This window comes from Leptonotus elevatus, chromosome 1 (genome assembly GCF_054856555.1).
Source record: "Leptonotus elevatus isolate MCC_2025b chromosome 1, RoL_Lele_1.0, whole genome shotgun sequence".
Classification (NCBI taxonomy): Eukaryota; Metazoa; Chordata; class Actinopteri; order Syngnathiformes; family Syngnathidae; genus Leptonotus; species Leptonotus elevatus.
In genome coordinates, this window is record NC_141239.1 from 3,799,390 (window position 1) to 3,820,461 (window position 21,072).

Sequence of the window (21,072 nt, forward strand, 5' to 3'; positions counted from 1 at the left end):
CAAGTTGTCTTTCTCTCGGCATTGCCGGTGTTTTGCCAGACGTGTCAAATATGTCTAATGTTTACGTCTCTACATTTCTCTTACGCCGGAACTCTGGCACCGTGCCGGAGTATTTTAAGCCCTGCTCCAGTTTCAACGAGCTTTGCCACCTGTGTCATATCTGGTTGTCTTGCGTCTTTGACGGTTGTTGGTGGGGGAGGGGGAGTTTGTTTTGCTTTTTTTGAGTGTGTAGCAACTCTACCCGGAAATCTATCACATCCTTCCCGCTTATTAACCCTTTTCCTTAATTCAGAAAAGGCCCCACCGATAAATTTTCATACATGACACAGCTGCACGAAAGGCATTTTTTTTTGTTATTTATTTTATTTTAATTTTAATTTTATTATTATTATTTTTTTTAATCGGGCGGTAACGGTGGCAACGCCAATGCTCACTTTGCTCTTTTGGACGTCCGCACAAGTTCACCCATCGTTTATCCATTTGAGTTTTTGGCTTCGGGAAACGAATAAAAAAAAAATACATTCTTCGTATGTGCACGGTCGCCGTGTCTGGAGTCGTTTCTGCAAGTTCCATAACAGCTGCGTTTACTCTGCATGTTTTTTCCCCGGCGATAAACGAGAACAAAACAAGCATGGCTCGTTAACGAGCCGGGTTTATTTTTTACCTCCCTCTGGTTCAAGCTGCCGAAGTCATGTGGCCTTGCAGTCTAAAAATAGAGTTTGTGAGGTACTTCATTATGCACCAACTGTAGTTTTTAGTTGTAATATCACCTTTCGCCACTAGATGGCATAGTGGTGCTTACAGAGTCCACAACCTCACTTACTGTTTACTACACACTATTCATAAAAAAAAATAAAAATTCAGGGATACACACTTTTTTTGTGTGGAAAACATATATAATGTTTATAAGCATTGCTTTCCCCCCCCTCTTTGGGGTTATAAAAAAAATAAAAATAAACGATTTCAGTGGGTTGTCCACTCCCAGCTGATACTGTCATGCATCGGGGTTGGTCACTCCCACAACCGCCAAAACTCCTGTCATTGAATTTAGGTCACATTATTATGGGTGACCAAAACTGCCAAAATTCAAAATAAATAAATGACAAAGTGAAAATAAAAACGGATATAAAATATATACACACACACACATATATAAATAAATACATTTGTATTAAATTTTTAATTATACATTTTTTATATCAGTTTCTATTTTCACTTTTAGTCATTTATTTATTTTGAGTTTTGGCAGTTTTGGTCCTCCATACATTATGTCCCCGACGTCTAAATTTATTATGAAGAGTTTGATGCTATCAATGCTATTGCTAATCAATGCTATTGCTACGCACGCAAGTCGTCATACCCCGAATTCAGAAAGCCGAGCTGCCCCCTGAACAGCTGATGGCGGCCAGACGTGCTCCCCGCTTGTCTGTGTTGTCGCATTAGCATCGCCGCGGCTGTGTGCGTGTGCATACATCAAGTGGTCACATGTCCACCGGCTGGCGTCCTTTATTAGCATCACAAGTGGCCGTAAACTCAATGCAAGTAACAAGAAGAATCAGAATCATATTAATCATAATAATCATTATCTGTTATACGAGCGGCGCCGTCTGCACCTCGTAAACCTGCACCGACGACGAGCAAGGATCCCCCCCCCCGGCCCCGTCACCCCACCCGCGACGCCAGCACTAAACAAACGTATACAAAAAACAAAATGCAAACAGGAAGGCGAGGGGAAGAGTGGTGGGCTCACTGTTTTCAGGGGGGGAGGGGCGGGGGGGTTTCCCATTCCGGATGGCTACGCTGGGCCCACGTCACGCCATCGCTCAGTCAGTCATGTGGACAGCCGCTGGAGGGGAGGAGTTCGGGGGCTGCTTTCTATTTACCACATAAAGGGAGGCGGTGTGTGCATATATGTGTGTGTGTGTGTGTGTGTGCGTGTGCGTACAGAAGTATGCAAAAGTTTGGGGCCACCGCCCACTTTGTTTTTATGATGTAGCATTTGTGCATTTCTTTTGAATGTTGGAAAGTCACAAATAACCCAAAGTTGTAATTGCCTAATGACGCCACAAGAGGGCGGCAAAACTCTTCTTCACATTTGCTGTTGACCATTCTTTGCCCAAAGTCCCGTTTTCACATCAACATCATGAAAATACGACTCTGGGACCAAATTGTGGTCAAGGAGCTTCGTTTAGACAAAAACTACTTTGCCGCCATCTTGTGGCATTTTGGTGTCAAGGAACTATGTTGATATGTTATTTTAGGCGATCTTGGGTCAAGTCGCTATGGAGTGAGTTGAGTTTCATTCTGATCCAAATAGTGCTTTGGTGCCACTTTCTAACATCATGTCAAGAAACTTAATGCACTTAAAGGGATACTTGACTCATTTTCATCAGTAAAAAATTTGTTTGTTTCTTCATTACTTTTTTTGTATAATTAATACTTTTTAAAAAGCCTTTTTTTCCCCCACTTGCTGTCGACGGAAGATGACATCACCTGTGCTGTGCTGAGGTAACGGCCAATCACAGCTCACCTGTTTTCTGGTTTTGGATGGTCGTTGCCCGTTTCCTCAACACACGTGATGTCATCTTCAGTCGACAGCAAGTGGCAAAATTAGTTTTTGAAGTTATTCATTGTTCATGAAAATTAAAGTTATCACATTAAAATAATGGCTCAATGAGTCAAGTATGCCTTTTATACTAAAAAGTTATTTGGAAACATGTTTTTCCTCTTCCATAACTGGCGAATAAGCAAACCTGACGGTGTACTCAAACTTTTGTTCACTACTGCCGTGTGTGTGTGTGTGTGTGTGTGAGTGTGTGCGTGTGTGCGTGTGTGCGTGTGTGGCTAGTGCAGGTAATTGTCCACGGAGGCGAAGGCGCAGGAGCCGCTGCCCGTTCGCGCCATGATGGCGAGGCACTGGGCGGCCTGGCCCACCGCCTGGGCCAGGGGGGGCTGCTTGGGCAGGTTGTGCGTCTCTGGGGAGGCAAGGAGACACAAGCGGCAGATGTCAATCAAACGCAAGCCCCGCCCCCGGAGGACATCGGCCTCGGCGACGCCGTCTTACCGAGTATTGCACTGTTGAGGGTGGAGCACACGGGCTCCCTCTGGATGGCGTCCAGCTGGTAGCCCACCGGGCTGCTCCAGGGGTCCGAGTAGGCCAACAGGCTGAAGGCGTCCTGCGGCGCCGCGCACACACACACACACACAACACATGTTTTGACTTCTTGCGGATGAAAGACGAAGGCAGGCAAAAAGGCACAGGCAAGAGTCCGTCTAGCAAATATTTTGGTTCATTTTTCGCACCTTGAGGAGTTCTTTCTGCAACAAAGCATTACAGCCGGCGATTTTCAACAAAACGCCAGCGCATGAATCAAATCATTGGGATCAAAAAAATGACTTTCACTCGCTATGGCCTGAAAAACGTCCAGATTCGAATGTCGCGCGGCTCTCGCGGACCAAGGAAGTTTTACGGTTGCTACAGTGTCAAAAAAAAGAATAAATAATCAATATTGAATCGATTGTCCTTTTCAAGCCCAATATCGAGTTATAAAACCATAAATCGATTATTTTAATCAAACATTTTCACATAAATTCTGAAAAATTTTGAATTTGAAAGGCCGATTTTTTTTGTATCTTACTGTTTACTTGAAAATACGGTTCACACGAATTTAAAAGTATTTTCTTAAATTCATGAAATATCTGATTTATTGCACTTTACTTTATGTTTGTATTTACAATTATGAAAATGTTTTCACCTCATCCTTGCTGATGATGTCAATGTTTGTGTAACACTTAAGTGATTATAACACGTTACTTTCATTAATAAACAAAATCATTTGACCAGTTACTGCGTCCGTTGTCCACAAAATTGACTTTGGAATTTGTGGAGTTTTTTTTAATCATGTCCTTGACATTTAAAAGGAATTGATGTTCCACAATTAATCGATTTCGGATTGAACTGAAAATTTTAAATCGAATCGAACTGAACTCTTCTGAATCAAAATCAAATTGATTAAGGAAATTACAATCGATACCCAGCCCTATTGATGATGTGTACAAATAACAGATGGCCTGGCGCAGGTCAACCGTGTCGAATTCGTTTTCAGGGTGGTTCTGTTTGTTTTTATTTGTTTTAAAAAATGTAAAAACATATCTACTAGGGGTGTGCTAAAAAAAAAAAAAAATCTCCTAAGAATCGCGATTCCTATTTAGTACGATTCAGAATCGATTTTAAATGTCCCAAAATGTATTTCATTTAAATTATTTTATACTGTCTTCCCTTTGTTTGTGTGTGCCTTTATTGGGAGCGCTGTTCATGTTGTACCCGATTTGGCCACTTAGGGGCAGTGTGGTTTCACGCGGTCTGATACACTGTTAAGTTGTAGCCACATTAGAGAGTAGAAGGAAAAAGTCACGATCAAGTTATTCCAATAAAAGTTGTTTTTTTACAGCGTGGAGCTGTTCTTTTGAGTGATAAAAGTGCCGCGAGTAGCGCTAATTAGCATTAGCGAGTCAGACTGGAGTAGATCATTACGATTCTTTGAAAATCTATAGATTGAAGCAAAAATCAATGTTAATCAAATAATTTTGAATCAAAAATCGATTCTGAATCGAATCGCAGGCCCAAAAATCGGAATCGAATCGTGAGAGGTTCAAAGATTGCCACCCCTAATATCTACTTAAAATCACATTTAAAATCATCCCCAAAGGCTCATGAATTCATTACCAAAGACTAAAAGGAAGGTCATTTTCGCTATAGTTAGTTTTGTAAACATAAAATGTAGCTTCAGTTTTTTATTAAAGCATTTTTGTTTTTTATTTCAGTAATTGTTTTTGGAATTTCAGCTCTAGTTTTTTCGCTAGTTCTGTTAACTAAAATAACCTCGTTTCCATTGATATGAATTATTTTGTATCCCTTTTTATTTTGACTTGTTTCTTTATCATTTTGGCAGTTTCGGTCCTTCATATCCTCCCACCTTGAGCATCTTCTTGTTGGCGGAGTTCTTCCCGCACTCTCTCCGGAGATGCTCGCTCATGCTCTGCAGCTCTCGTCCGAAGTGGATCATCCTCTCGATGGCCGCCTGGCTGCCGCCGCACAGCTGACGCTTGGCCTGAGCGGACTCCACCTCTGCGCGCAGCCGCAAATGTTACACGCACGCACGCACGCACACGCACGCACACGCACACAAAAAGCCGCACGCACCCATGTCGGCGTCGCAGTCGTCCGGCTCGTTGACGTGTTTGGAGGAACCGTTCAGGAAGCCGTTCGAGGACGACTCCGTCACGCCGTTGGTGAAGTGCTCCACCTCCATGTCCACGTCGCTGAAGCGTGCACGCAAAAAAGCAACGCGTCAGGAAGTCACAAACACACACACACACACACAAAGTGACCGTTAAGTGTCGCCCCACCTGGTCGCGGTCGTCTGGCTGCGGTTCCCGTTCAAGCTGACGTCGGACCCCAGTGGGCAGGGCTTATGACTGTGAGGGGCGGAGCCATGGCTCTTATTGGATGTCACGCCGTTACAGCAGTTGCTGTCCACACCTGCAACCACAGGGAGGCGCCCTTTTTTAAAACGCCTTCTAAATAGACCAATCAAATCACTTCTTTCCAACATGCGCTCATAGGACAAATCATTAGGCACACCATCATCACAAGAGATGATGTACTTTTTAGGGTGTTTTTGTATTTTTTGCTATAATTTCCCCCCCCCCCCCCCCCACACACACACACACACACACACACACACACACACACACAAAGTGCAAAAGGCAAAACTTTATGGTGAAAACGTATTTCTGCAAATTTCATGTAGAAACATAGCATCTTCCCATTTTCACGATCTTTACTTTGGGATGTTGCACCGCCCCCTCCTCACTCCAAAATGGCAACGGTCCAATCCTGTCAAAGTAACGAAGCCGGCGGGTGGGGCGAAGGTACCTGTAAGGCAGGACTGCGAGCTGCCGGCTTTGTGGGCGGGGCTGGCAAAGGGCCGGGGGGAGCCGGGGTAACTGTCCTGAGATTTGGGGCTGCGACCCCCCAGACACCGCACCTCGCTGTCCGTCCCGTTCACCATCTCGATGAACTGTCTGACCCTGAACACGCGGCAACACATGGCACGGGATCGTAAAATCGTCTGTGTAACACTTTGGACGCATACAAAGAATGAAATGAAAACGTGCTAAGCATACTGCCACATAGGGCTGCTCCATTATGGGAAAAATAATAGTCACGATTATTTTGGCAATAATTGAAAACACGATTATTCAAACGATTCATTTTTCTTTTTAAGCAATTACAAATATTAAGACCAATTTAAAAAAAAATGGAAACACTATAATTATGCAAGTTCATTTTGGACCAAACAGAATTTATAATTAATATATATTTATGATAATATTTATCTATTTATGTTGGCAAAAACTTGAAGTTGCGGTAGGACGATCATGTATTTTTTTTTTGCCACAAAACAAAAAACATTTTAAACGTAAAAAAAACAAATAAAAAATATTAAGAAAAATGAAATTCTTTGAAACACTATAATTAACATTTATTAAATTCATTATTTTAATTTGAAACACTTAATTGCTTTTCCCCTAATTAATCCACATTCCTATATTTTTTTAGCCTTTTTTTTTTTTTTTACCACTGCAGACGTTTGTTGTGCATTAGCAACAAACAGTTTCCCAGTAGCTCACTCGATGGCGAGCTCTCTGACTTTCAACATGACTGCCTTCTTGGCTTCGCTGAAAAGGATTTCCTAGGCATCAATTTCATGGAAGCGTCACTACCGATCTCCTTCCTTTTGAAACCAATACTGCATACGATGAACTCAGGAGAATATAGAGATAAGAGAATATGCCAATTTGTAGGTTTTGTCTTTTCTCGGCGTCGTCCCCAAGTGCAGCTGTATTTCATTGTCGCAGATTTGTAACGTGTGCCCGGACATGCAACAATGGATGCCACATGCTTTATCTATTGGTTTGTCTATATTTTGAGCAACAATCAGTGCCAAAGTCATTTTCTTATCACCAGTGTGTATTTATTACTTGCAGGTGTCATTGATGGTACGGAATTTGGAAAATGAAATCATTTGGAGTGGAGTGAAGTCACACGCTATCAGAGGCCGATTTGATCAAAAGCAATAATAGTAATAATAATAATAATAATCATAACTGATGGGTTGATGTCAGACTAGACCAGTAGTGGGCAAACTCGGTCCTGGAGGGCCGGAGTCCTGCAGGTTTTGCACACGAAGAAGTGACATTCAAACATGGCCTTCTCAATTAGGATTTGTAGCATTATTGGTATTATAGTTTGATGCAAGGGGATCAAAAGTTGTTATTGGAATTATATTATTGGAATTTTGTTCCTGCTATTGTAATTGATTGTTTTCCATTTTTCTACTCACCAAGTTGTTTTTGTTGTTATTCTGCCACAGTAAACTATTTTGTAACAATGTTTTGAAACCTGCTATGCAAATATAGTTAGTGTTCATACCATATTCAGTCTTCAGCGTTTTTACCACACCGGGCCAATGTTACAAATCTGCAACATCCCAGAATGCATTGTATGTTAAGGTTTCGCCAAAAAAATAATAATTCTGATTTACCCCATATGATCATTTCCCCCAAATACCAGATCTTTCCTGTTAATAAAGTTTGATTTGAGCCTGAGAGGGTTAACATTTAAAAAAGGTGCAAATGTATGAATTAAAAAAAATCTCAAAAATTTGTATTAATCTTTTTTTACAATGATGCTGATTTTGTAATTGTGGAGTGTAAGAATTGAAATTGCAATTGAATTTCGATTAATTGCACAGCCCTACTGTCGCATTCTATGACCGCGACTTGAGTGGCACAAACGCAGGCGGTCGCGTACGCAGTGCATCGTATGCGTGTTGCTATGCAGTACTTGAGCATGAAGAGCAGGTCCGGGTTCCTCTCCAGGAGGTTTGGGTAGAGCTGCTGGGTGGTCTCAATGGCCTCGCCCATCCTGCCGGACAGCACCAGCTTCTGGATCTCTGCAAACCACCGACAACTTCAGACTGCGTAGGAGGGGCTAGGGCGAGCTAATATTTTTTGAATCCATTAATGGCGTAACGGTGTAAAAACTGATTTTGCATTATGAGACAACAATACCTATACATAATATGCAAGTATCTTTTTTTGTCTACCTGAGGTCTCCATCCTCACGTTTTATAGAGTAGTCTGTGACTTTGAATGTGTGTGGCTTTAAAAGACGGGGCCTAGTCTGGTGAGTGCCGTGGGAGCCGGTGAATGAGTTGGCAGTTTTGAACGAGAGATGCGTGACGGATTCCCACCGCAGCAGGGGACGGACTCACTCTGCCGGTTCTTGATGGAGGCCAGCTCCTCATGCACGGCCTGGTCGGTGGTCTTGGCGAAGGCTTCGGCGGTGGCGCAGTAGCTGTGGTGTACCAGGTAGGACGCCACCATCCTGCGGAGAAAACGGGAGATCATGAAAAAAAGGGATGCGGCTGCCACTGCCGGCCCGCAGCGTCACGCGCGAGCTCCAGTCAAGAATCAACTACAGTGAACCCGCAGCTACATCTCCGATTTTCAGGCAAGCTCTCCTGTGGATCTCTTAAATGTTTTTATACATAGATACATACAATTTTTTTTATTCTTATTCTCATTTCGATTACATTTTCTTCAACTGAATTAATCATTTAGATAAAAAATGAATAATTAAATATTCAAAAAATATCAGATCAATTTTTTTCATCGTCAGAAAGAGACAAAAGGTAGATGAAAACGTTTTTTAAATTACCTAAAAAAAAGTGACTGTAAAATCCCCAAAATAGACGAAGAAAAGCAGATTAAATGCCCATGAAATTGTAGAGAATTTTTTTTTTTAACTGAAAAACTATTTAAAAATTATTATTTTTACACATTCTTATATTTTCGATAAAAAAATATTCATCTGAATTCATTATTTAGATTAAAAATGAATAATTAAATATTCAAAAAATATCAGTGTCCAAAGTTTTAAGTCGTCAGAAAGATGAAAAGTTGATGAAAAAGTTCTTAAAAGTACCAAAAAATGACTACAAAATGTCCAAAAAGGAAGAGGAAAAGCAGAAAATTTAATTAGATAAAAAAAAAAGAAAACCGAAAAACTATAAAATGCACAAAAACAGCAAGAAGAAATCCCCCAAATGACCATAAAATGTACTCATAATTGCCAAAAATGTTAGAAAATTGCTATTAAATAAAGGCAGAAACAAAGTTAGATATAAAATGCCCAGAAAAGGAAAAAGAGGCAGAAATTGACCATAAAATGTTCATAAAATTGCCAAAAGTGTCAGAAAGTCTAAAAACTTTGATTCATTTGGCCTAAAATTACTCTTTTGACAAGAAAGGCATCTGACCCCTGCATTAGCCCATCTGTGGTGTTTCGTATTATATGAGATGATTTAGGTTGGTTGACCATTTAGTATGTATACATAAAATGTTAAATTGTCAGTTGTGTTGTCAGTTTTACAACAAACTTCAACTGGGCAGAAGTTAAAGAAAACTTTTATTTAAAAAAAAAAAAAAGGTGCATTTTAGTAAAGTAAGGTGTTTAAAGTCACGACTTTTAAATTTAAGACAAAAACACGGTGAGGCAGCATCGGCAGCTTGACAACTTGCTACTTTTAATCCGGCACCGCGAGCAGACTAAAGAACAGCAGGCCCAACAAATGCAGATTAAATCCAGGCAGGACAAGTAATCATCGCGACACAAAGAGATAATCCCATCAAGGCGGTCACACACTCACACGATGGAAAAGCGTCAAAAGTGTGCTCGGGTGCTGCGCAGACATCTCGGACGAGTAACTTGTCCACGTGACGCATGAAGATATTTTTCTTTTAAAGCGGTGCTTTGCGATTGGACTGACCAGACTTTGCCAGTTTTCCAAGACATGAGCTGCTGTTCGGACAATTTTTTTTTGCTTTGGCTTGCGGGCAAATCACTTTGCGACAAGCAGTAGTCGGGTCAGATAGAAATTGAGAACAAGGACTTCAAAAAGAGGCTTCCAAGCAGTTTCTTGACACTCAAGAGTCCAAGTTTACTCTAAAACTACCAGAAAAACAGACAAGATACGATATTTCAATGCTAAATACTAATAAATGCTCATCGATCCGGCTCAGGGGTCAGCAACTTTTTTGAAGCCGAGGGCTACTTCCTGGCTACTGATGAGTTTGAAGGGTTACCACCAGTTTGATACATTATTAATATGGCTGGAAAGAAAATCGGCTAAGCTGATCACAAAAATTGGTTTACACAAAAATGTCATAAGTGACAACCCTAGTTTTTAACAATTAATGATTTTTTTTTTTTTAATAAGACGTTGACCATGATGATGATTTTTCACAATTAAATGTTTTCAAATATTTTTTGTATCAGTTTTTCAAATTATTATTTATTTTATAGAATGACCCCCCCCCCCTTTTTAGGGGGAATATATTTTTTCACTTAAAAAAAAATCATTGTTTTTGGGGGCGGGAAATGTCAGATTTTCAGATTTTTTATTTTTTGGGGGGAAATGTTTCTGTTTTTCAGAACATTTTTTTCCCGTTTTTCTGAAATATAGGCCAGGGCTGCTCAATTAATCGAAATTCAATTACAATTTCAATTATTACACTCCACAATTACAAAATTGGCATAATCGTAAACCAAATTAAAAGATTATTAATAGTAATTTTGAGTTGTATAAATGTATATATTTGCACTTTTTTTTTAAACAATTAATTTAATCTAATTAAAATCTTGTTTGGTTCAAAAGAAACTTGTATAATCATCGTGTTTCAACAAAATGTAATCGTCTTAATATTTATACAGTAAAATTTTTTGGGGGTTTTACACCAAAAAAAATTTTTTTTTTTTTATTCAAAAAACGGACAAAAATGTTCCATAAACGGAAAGGAAAGCCGGCGAGAGGGAACTCAAATCGTCATGGGTTCAAAAACAAAAACAAAACATAATTCTCTCTCCAGCTTTGACAACAAGAATATGAAAACCTGGAAAAAAAACACGTTATTGTACATTTAGAACAGATATAAAAAAAAAAAATAAGATTAATCGTGAGTTAACTAGTGAAGTCATGCGATTAATTACATTCTTACTTCTGGATCATGGACTGCCACTCGCCCTCGCGCTCGCCAATGGGGAAGCGGTCGATCTGCGCCTGGATCTTGGTCCTCCACTCGCGCATGTAGTCCTCGATGTCGAAGGCGAAGGGGTACTGGCCAAAGTTGGCGTCCACCACCTCGCCTGGAGTCTGAAGGCCCACCGTCGGGTACAAGTTGGGCTGCGGGAGCAAACACGGCAAGCAACGCAAAAACGTCAAAAACAGCAACTTTACAGTGTGGCAACTATGCAAGCGACTTTGTTTTATGCATGCATTTTGTTTGTGTATGATATGAGAGAAAAAAAGACAAAAAAAAAAAAAAAAAAAAAAAAACTTTAGATGGTACACAATGTATATAATATTATCGTGTTTTTATAACTGCAATGTATAGATACTGTGGAATCTTTATTTCCCTCAAGGGACTAATACATCAGCGTGTCCAAAATTAGCTGTTGATACTTAATACAGAGTGTCGTCTAACATCGCCATGTAGAGCTGTCTGGATTGAAGAGTAAACACTTCGTGTTCGTGGTCCATTAATAAGGAAAATAATCCTAACAATAAGAAAGCGCTTCACTTTTTCCAGATATTGTTACGCTACAACCATTTTGGGAAATGAATAAAATTCTCTTTTTTTCACCCAAAGTTGAACACACAACTACAATGACAACATGAATGTTTTTTGTTTTTTTTCAAATATACGTATGTAGGTATATTTTTGAAAAATTTAAAGAAGAAAAAAAAAAGGGCCCGGATGAGTTTTAAAAATAGTTGTTGTCACTTTATCCAGACGGTCTTCAAACATCGCCGTGTTTAGCTGCTCATACGTAAACATTTACAGAGTCATGATGATCTTCCTGATGCGTTTCAAGGCGAGTACTTACTGGAAGATCTGTGAAGGCGATCCCTGCGGAACAACAAAAAGAGTCAGCTTGAAAAGCACGTGCGCAACATAATTGACAAAAAAAAAAAAAAAAAAAAAAAAAACCCGTCCTGCTGACCGAGGCTGTGTCCATTCTTTGTGTAGAAGCAGGTGTTGTTGATGAGGTTGACGCAACAGCCAATCACATCGCCCGTCGTGAAGGTGGGCCCGTACGGCTGCCCGGTGCCAGACGAGCAGAAGGAGTGGCCGTCGTCGCCGTGGTAACCGTAAGAGTGCTTATCCCAACCTGGTCAAAGCGCGTCGGGCCGGAGGACAAAATCATTCATTAGAAATAATTAGCATTTAAACTCATTCACTGCCATAAATTCATTTAAACTATTTCTATTAGTTTAACATTTTTTTACCACTTTTTTTTAACAAGAATATGAAAACCTGGAAAAAAACACGTTATTGTACATTTAGAACAGATATAAAAAAAATAAGCTTAATCGTGAGTTAACTAGTGAAGTCATGCGATTAATTACAATGAAAGTTTTTAATCGCCTGACACCCCTAAATTGTAATATTTTCTTCAAAAAAAAAAAAAAAAATTAAAAAAAAGTTACGATTATTAAAAAATTAGGGGCGTCAGGTGATTAATTTTGTATTGTAATTAATTGCATGACTTCACAAATGTTATATCTGTTCTAAATGGTCAATATTTTTTTTCCTAGGTTTTCATACTCTTAACAAAAGTGGAAAAAATATCAAACTAATAAAAATAGCTCAAATGAATTTTTGACGTGTATAGCCGTCAATGGCAGTGAATGAGTTAAGTCATCATTTGTTATCATAGAGCAGGGGTCACGCCTAATTCCACCGCAAAAATTTCAGCTCCAGTATTTAATCCTTTTTAAAACCAAATTTGCGTACCTGGCAGCATGTTTGGCCACAGCCCACGTTTACACTCAGCACAGAAATGTGCTCATTTATTGCATGCTTGGACTTGAAAAAGTTGCGAGACGCGGAAGAAAATGACTACGGTAGTCTTGTACTATTATTGTTCATCTTAAAAGGGATTTTCCACTTGCTGCCGATGATGACATCACCTGTGCTGAGGAAGTCGGTAACGACCAATCATGGCTCAGTTTGCTGACCAAACTCAGAAAACAGGTGAGAGCCATGATTGTTTTTTTACCTACTTTCTCAGCACAGGTGATGTCATTGTCAGTCAACAGTAAGTGGAATTTTTTTTTTTTAAGGTATTAATTGAACATTAAAACTAATGAAATTACCAAATTAATTCTGGACAAAATACCTTTTTACTGCTCTAAATAGCTCAATGAGTAAAGTATCCCTTTAATATATGGTAAAATCCTGTGAAGAACACATACCTGTGTTTAGTCATGTGACATTCACAAACTGAGCCGTGATTGGTCATTGCCTGAGCAACTGTAAGACACTTTTCAGGTGACCGCATTTGACAAAATGGCCGCCCCTTGAGATGGGGATAAAACAGGTCTTTATTTTCTTTTTTTCTTTTTTTTTTGCTGCTTAACTCATATTCCACAAACACAATATTAATCAGAAGTAGGGATAGACCGATTATCACCTTATCATCTTTTTTGCTGCAAACGAATAGCGGCTTGAAATATCGGTTATCGGCCTCCTCGACTACTACTAATCGAAATCAGTATCGGCCATGAAAAAAACCATATCGGTCTATCACTAATCAGAAGACCGTGTAGGCTTCCTGCGATTTGAAAACGTCATCGTCTCTAAATCGATCAAATTTTTCCATCATCTCATTCCGGTTCGTAAAAGTCGTCATGCCTGAACGATGTAACCAAAGAAGAAGCGCCCCGCGGCCGTCACACGTTAAGGCCATCGGTAACAAATGTTGCTTCTCACGCCTAAACGCTGCTTTGAGTTGTAGAATTGTTGTTCATCTCTACGCGAGTGGAATGATGAGTTCACACTTTTGACGCCGCACCGAGCAGAACCAGTTAGTGACGTTTCAAAGTAGGTTAGGAATTTAAGGGAAGCACAACATGCGCGCGCGTGTGCACTTCGCACTATTACGTAAACACGCGCGCGTCGATGCACATCTCACTCACACACGAGAGAGATGTACACACACACACAAGACAACTCGCATGGCAGAATTCCAGAGCTCGGAAACTCGAGCGGGCGTTTTATCGTCGTGCTTGGAGTCCATCGGCCGTTTGCACGTGCGGCTCCCCATGCTAACGCTAAGCTAACGGGGCCGCGGCGTCAGTCGGTGCCATTAGCGTTCCGTTCCGACAAGACGAAAATCAAGCGCTTGGGTGTGGTCGCAGCCAAAAAGGGTTTGCCGGTGTCGTCTTACCAGGCAGCCGGTTCATGTTGACTCCCTGAGCAGAGAGGCCGATGCCCATGTACCTGACAGCGCACGCACACACGCACACACAAAAACACACACACACAAACATTTCAAACCATTGAAAAGGACAACTGGTAAAAACTTGTTTTCTTTTCTTTTCATTTCATTTCTTTTTCTTTATTAATCAGGCAAAGTGTCTGATTGCACATCTAATAAATACATTGTGTAGTATTTTTAATTATCCTGAAGATTGGAACATTTGCCTCCTGTCACTTTCTAAAATTTGGATTTAAACAAACTATCATTTAGAAATGTTTCATGTTTGTATGGTAATTTAATTATTCCAATTTTTTTTATATGACCCAACTATTTTCCCCAAAAAAAGAAGAAGATGAAAAACACTCCACAGGTCCTCAGGAAGTTGCATCATTCAGATCTGCTGTAAATTCACTTTTTTTCTTCTTCTTTTTTTTTAATTTTGCATTAATGTGTACTACAAAAGCATTTTTTCCTTGATTACTGTTTATTACCAGTGATCGGCGTTTATTTGGTACTTCATATCCGTATAGTGATTAAAAAAAAGGGGGAAGGATTAACATTGTACTATGTTACCGGTTTGGTCATTGTTTTCCAAAGTAAAAACAGATGTTTGCAAAAGTCTTATTTGGATTAAACAGAAGATAATCTTAATAGTCTTTTTCATGAACAATTACTGTTGATATGCTGAAATCAGAGGATTTGGACAATTTTAGATTTTAAAAAAATTGGCTCCAAACGATTACTCGATTGCTCAAATAAAAATCGATTACTTGTCGATTAATCGGTTACATTTTGACAGCTCTAAATCAATCAATAAAAAGGTCCGTATCACGCTATTTTAAGCCCTTCCACTGTTAACTATAGGCATATATATATATATATATATATATATATATATATATATATATGATTAAATCTTACCAAATTTCTTATGAAATGTGACTCATTTTGCTGGCCATTTTACTAAGCCAGAAGTACAGTAAGACGCCCGCTTGAGTAAAACCCCGCCTCCCCCCGTGTGGCTGCCGCGGTGAGACCAGCCAGCCGCTGCACTACAACCGCATCTCCTTTAAATGTGGACATTGGATGGATGTTCAATTCTTCAATAAACTTTTGAAACAAAACAGCTTTTTTTGCCACTCACGACTGCAAGAAATCGTAATAAGCCGTGCGTGGGACAGGAACCGGGGGACCTTCTGCTTTCAGGGTGAGCGCGCTAAACACGACCCCGTTCGATATTATACTTTCATTGGCGCAAAATTTGCTCTTGTAGTTTACACGTGCGGAACCTTTCTGGGAATTGAAGACGGTCAATTGTCATCGCACTTTGGCATTTCAAACGTGAAGGAAAAATGTGTTTTTCATGAACGTGGGATATGAATTGACCTGGACAGAATGTTTACTGATAAGTTGATCACTATCCTCCGAGCATGGAGGTCTCAGAGAAAGGGGGCGTGTGTTTAGTCCGCAAAGGCGGTGCCCGGGGGTGGGTCCTCAACCGATGACGTCGCCGATTGAGTACCCGCTTGTTTTCTCGGGTTAGGATGGGCTGGAGCTTGGAGAGTAGAATGACACCACTTTGGCATTTTAACATGGATAAATGCTTCAAAAATTTGGTTTTCCATGAACAGAATAGCTTAAGATACTTTCAACTTAAAATTGTCCAAATCCTCAGAATTTCATCCTTTTAAGAGTATTCTCAGATTTCTGTAGTCCTCCTTGAAAGCAGACAAATTATCTTTGCGTTGAATCGAAAAAAAAACAACATTTGGACTGTGGATATTTGTGCCTGTTTTCCAACAAAACCAGTAAGTGCATCAGAATTTATATTTCTGCTTCGTCAATGACATCGACAAAATAATCAACAGATTAATAGTTTTTTAAAATAAAGGTTGTGTGCCGCTCTAACATATTTGCTAATTCTACGCTAAAAAAAAACTTTTATGCTAAAAGCTAATCACAGTATTTCATGTATATTAGAGGTGCAATGAATAATCGACAACCAATTGATTATCAAATCAATCTAGCGCTGTCGCTATGTAGCTAAATTTGTATGATCCGATTTTAGCTTGAATTTTGATTTGATTTTGAGAGAGTTACAATACACTACATTTTTGGGGAATTATTTCACATTGTTTTACGTTGGGATTGTCAAAATGAACGTGCTCAAAATGAGAAAGCCTGTCAGCCCGTCTACATGCAATTTGGCAAACCTCATAAGCACATCATTCCGATAGCGCATTCGATTTTGCTAACGTGTAAAAGTCACGAGTGCGGCGCTGAGACAACAAAGCGCGCGTCGTCTTCCATTTCTTCTTACCCGTCTCGGCCTTTGCTGATGATCTTGACCTCAAAGTAGTAGACGCCGCACGCCGCCGGGATGGGATGCGTGGCCCGCACGGACGCCGCGTCTTTTGGGGTCTTGCCGTGCCCTTGGGGGAGGAAACGCGTCGAAACCGTAAGACAACACGTGCATTTCAAAATGCAGATCATTTTTGCACTTTCCCCTCGCTATAATGCAGATCATCGGTCGCTCCGTTTCTGAGGGACGTTTTTTTTTAAATGAATTTCATTTGTAGTAATTTGATGAATTTGAGTCATTTCAAAGTAGTCATTTGAAGTGGCAGAGTAAGTCCCCAACTAAGCTCCAATTGGCTAAATATTTTGTTCCCAAGATCAACTAACGACTAGGGTTGTGAATTGCCTCGTACCTGGCGATTCAATTCGTATCACGATTCATAGGTCACGATTCGATACCGATTAATCCCGATCCGAATCTATAAATTGATAATTGCGATTTTTTTTAACTCAAATTTAGAAAATACTAATCAGCAAACTTGTACACTGTAAGATTTGTATGAAAATGTATTGATCTGAAAATTCAGGCTTCTAACTGAGCCGCTGCATTCAACAAACAGGCTGCAGTCTGTTTCATGTTTGAACAGCACTGAAATCAAACATTAAGGCTTAATGTTCCATGAATAGAACATTCTTCCATGCTTAATGTGTGAATCCTGACCCTAAGTAATACGTTTTGTTGAATATTCCCATAAAAAATTTGATGTTTAAAGATAGATTCGGCAGCATATCGAATCGATTCGAGAATTGCGCGCTGTAATATCGCGTTAAATTGCCGAATCGATTTTTTTTAACACTCCTACTAACTACTATATGATGACAGAGCTAACCTAAGACAAAATATATTATATAATATACATTTTTATAAGATCTCATTTATTGCCCAAGCTTGAAGCCCAGAAGAACAACAGAATTGTTGTGAGAGTGTAACTCACATGATGGGGGAATGGCCCTTATAGCACTTTTTTTTTTATTATTATTAAACATGTCCTTCCTAATCTTTAAGGATTAGATTAGAACATATCAGATTAGATTGATAGATCAATTTACTACAGCACTTTTGAATTATGCATACTAGTGAAGCAAAACAAAACGTTTTGGATAAAGATTACATTAAAACAAACAAAATGAAAAAATCGCAGAAGAAAGATTAAGAAAATGCATCTATTTCTATTATTAAGTATTTATTTTGTACTTATAGTTTCATAGTATTAGTGCAGTTTCTGGCGCCATTATAAAATGCACAAAACATTTACAGCTAAAAATATGAATTCCTTAACATCACCTTCAATTTAAGTTGCACCGTCATTTATAAACCTGCCGGGAATGCTGCTACAAGCAAGTGAAATGTGCTATCCCTCTTATTTGTCTTTATTGTTGATTTGTGCATACCTTAAAGAATTCAAGCTGCAAACTAATGATTAGGGATGTTCAATACACCTCTTTTCAGACCCGATACCAGGACGAGTACTGTCCGACACCACTGGTACTTTTGCTACATAAAATGTACTCCAAAATACAATGACAAGATGATTTTAAAGAAAGATCCTATGTAGCATTTTTTTTCTTCTCCTGTCAAATTTCTAGTTCCTGATCATAAAACAGTCACTTGAGGGCTGTCGCCAGTACTGATACCTTGAAATAAGGCTAGGTATCGGCCTGACACCGATACCTGGTATCGGTACTCACCCATCCCTACTAATGATGGTTATAATAAGAGCGAGCAGCTGCTTGCTGGTGCGATTTACCGCAATTTACTTACGATCTGATTAGTTGACTAATGGCGACTATTGTTGGTGATTAGTCGACTATCAAAATGATCATTTGTGGGAGCCCTCGGTCCCACAAATGATAATGATGCGATGCCCATTAGTTTTCACCATGAAAAGTTTCAAACGAGTCTTCCTGGGGTTGCATGCGCTGCCGCTTCACTGCACCAGTTCTACTTCGAATGGATTTTTGGCAGACAAAAAAAAAAACGGATTAATTTTAAATATATATAATGAGTCACTTGTGTATAACTGCTGTAAAGGATACAGTACATAAATGCAAAAACAATCGGCAAAACATTGGCCATTTGGCCGATTTTTTGGGGGCCATTATCGGTGTGCCCTAATTCTGACATAGATGGCTCTATGGAGGGACAAAGTAGAGATACAATGATATGTAAATGAGATTTTTTTTTTTTTAAAGAGATTTACAATTTCAATGGTTAGATCTGCATAATAGATGTGACAAAAGGCCCGATTAAACGACACACTGACATAAACACGTATGTTTGACCTTCCTTTCTTCAAGAAGCTTCTAGAAAACGTTTCTGTGTTCTTTTTGGGGACATTTTGACTGCATTTCCTGCCACAGTTAGCCGCTGGTGCTACACAATTAGCCCAACAAGGGGAAAAAAAAACAGGGCAGCATTAGGCTTTGGGCGTCTCACGGAAAGATTGACGGTTAGTTGGATTATTTCCTCCCGATGTAAACTGCTGATTGGAGTGTTTGTGTTTTGTTTTTTTTCCCCCTGCGGTTTCCGAGCTAAGCAGCTAGTGGGTGTCAGTGAAAGGAGATCAGCAAGATGTCCTCTCGAGCTAAACTAGCCTAGCCACTTTGTTTTTAGCCTCCTCGCCTGGACGGGCATCTGGCTTTCATCATCCCGAGTGGGGCTCCTGTGAGCCAGGGCAGCCTGTCCACCCCCCCACCCCCCCTCGAATAGACGTCGTCCGCGAACGTGTCATTTACCTTTATAGTGCACGCGGAGGTTGTTCTGCGACAGCCCTATGTAACTGAACTTGTCCTTGGGGCTCCAGGAGCGAGGCAGCGGTGTCTCGCTCTCGTTGACGGCGGGGTAGAGACGTCGCAGGCGCTGGCTGAGCTCCTTCTCCTGCTCGTTGAGCGTCGAGTCCCCGTGGACGACCACCGACATGAGGAAGCCGCAGCCGGACGGCTGCCCCGACATGCTCGCTGCTGCGCTCGAGTGGCTTGTCGGCGACAAGCCCAAGCCGCCGGTGTCCGTCAGTGTCAAGTTGAGGCAGACGCGGCGAAGGAAGCTAAAAGCTGGCTAACGGGCTAAAGTGGCCCACAAGCAGCCGCGCGCGGCTGCTCTTTAGCCGAGCGGCTAGCGCGTTTAGCTCGGCCGCCTTCCTTCACCGAATACGCAAAGCGACCGCTGCGAAGAGGCTCAGGAGGACATGGGCCGACCCGAAGGCAGACGAGACGGAAACGCGGTATCGTCTGGCTTGGCCTGTCCTGTCACGCCGGTGGGGAGGCGACAAGCGGTCGGAAAAGCAAAAAGACGAAAGACCAAAATAGTCGAAGGCTCCGTCGAGGTTGGCGAGCAGAAAACTCTCATAATAATGAGCTCGCGCAGCACAGATCTTTTGTTTGTTGTCGGAGCACGATCCGCGCTTGTGATTGGCCGACGGAGCGTGAGCCTCGCTCGTGATTGGCTGACGGACACTCCGCTCACTTCCGGGGTTGGCAAGCGAGGTAAACACAGGAGTCAAAACACACACACAAACTAACTCCCTCGTCATCATCTGAGTCGTCACTTATCGTCATGTTCTTCCTTATGACGACATAAAAACCCGACTTGTATATATATATATATATATATATTCCTCAACAACTGGGTATAAATCTAGAAAACATATGCACAGCAACAATACCTCAAACAGCTGAGAGCAATGGCGTCATTAAACTTGTACTTATTTTACAGGGCTCAAGCCCACCTAAAATGTTTTAAGCCCTCCCTAAAATAATTGGTTGTGTATTTAAAAAAAAAAAAATATATATATATATATATATATATATATATATATATATATATATTTTTTTTTTTTACTAATAAGATCAAAAACCTTAAATATATAGTATACAGAAAGCAAAATGAACTAAATATTCAGGCACATAACCTCATTATTTATGTAAATATAATCATAAATCTGTAAGATTCACTTTACTTCCAAGTGTAAGGTCGTCCACGCTTCTGGTGTGTCATTATCCAATCCGTTGCACTTAATCATGTCGAAAACATCCTTATTGGTAATAATCCAGTCCATGTTTTCACTGCGTCGTCGACTGCGACCATGCTTGCAGTTGTGCGCGCCTCTTGTCAGCCAAGTGTTCCAAATATGCCAACTACAAGCAGCATGGAGGAAAATAACATGACTTATTACTGATATGATCAGAAATCAATTGATTTCCTTCACTTCAATATGAAGCCTCGTGACGCCCCTGGCTGAGAGGATTCACAAGTGACGTGTCAATGGCAACATTTCTGCTCAACAGCTATCCAATTCAGGCAAATATACCACTACATAATT

General features: G+C 40.4%; 1 protein-coding gene across 1 annotated transcript; it reads right to left on the bottom strand.

Moving 5' to 3' along the window:
• Positions 1 to 1,488: 1,488 nt before the first annotated feature.
• On the bottom strand, positions 1,489 to 20,169 carry ranbp9 (RAN binding protein 9). The gene is made up of 14 exons (XM_086077369.1): positions 19,490 to 20,169; positions 16,716 to 16,827; positions 14,363 to 14,415; positions 12,134 to 12,301; positions 12,017 to 12,039; positions 11,128 to 11,312; positions 8,343 to 8,455; positions 7,913 to 8,021; positions 5,939 to 6,093; positions 5,410 to 5,542; positions 5,204 to 5,322; positions 4,977 to 5,128; positions 3,065 to 3,176; positions 1,489 to 2,975 (listed from the first exon to the last, which is right to left on the bottom strand). Exons 1-14 carry the CDS (start codon positions 19,704 to 19,706, stop codon positions 2,845 to 2,847), a joined length of 1,782 nt encoding a protein of 593 aa, XP_085933495.1. The 5' UTR covers positions 19,707 to 20,169; the 3' UTR covers positions 1,489 to 2,844.
• Between the last annotated feature and the right edge of the window lie 903 nt (positions 20,170 to 21,072).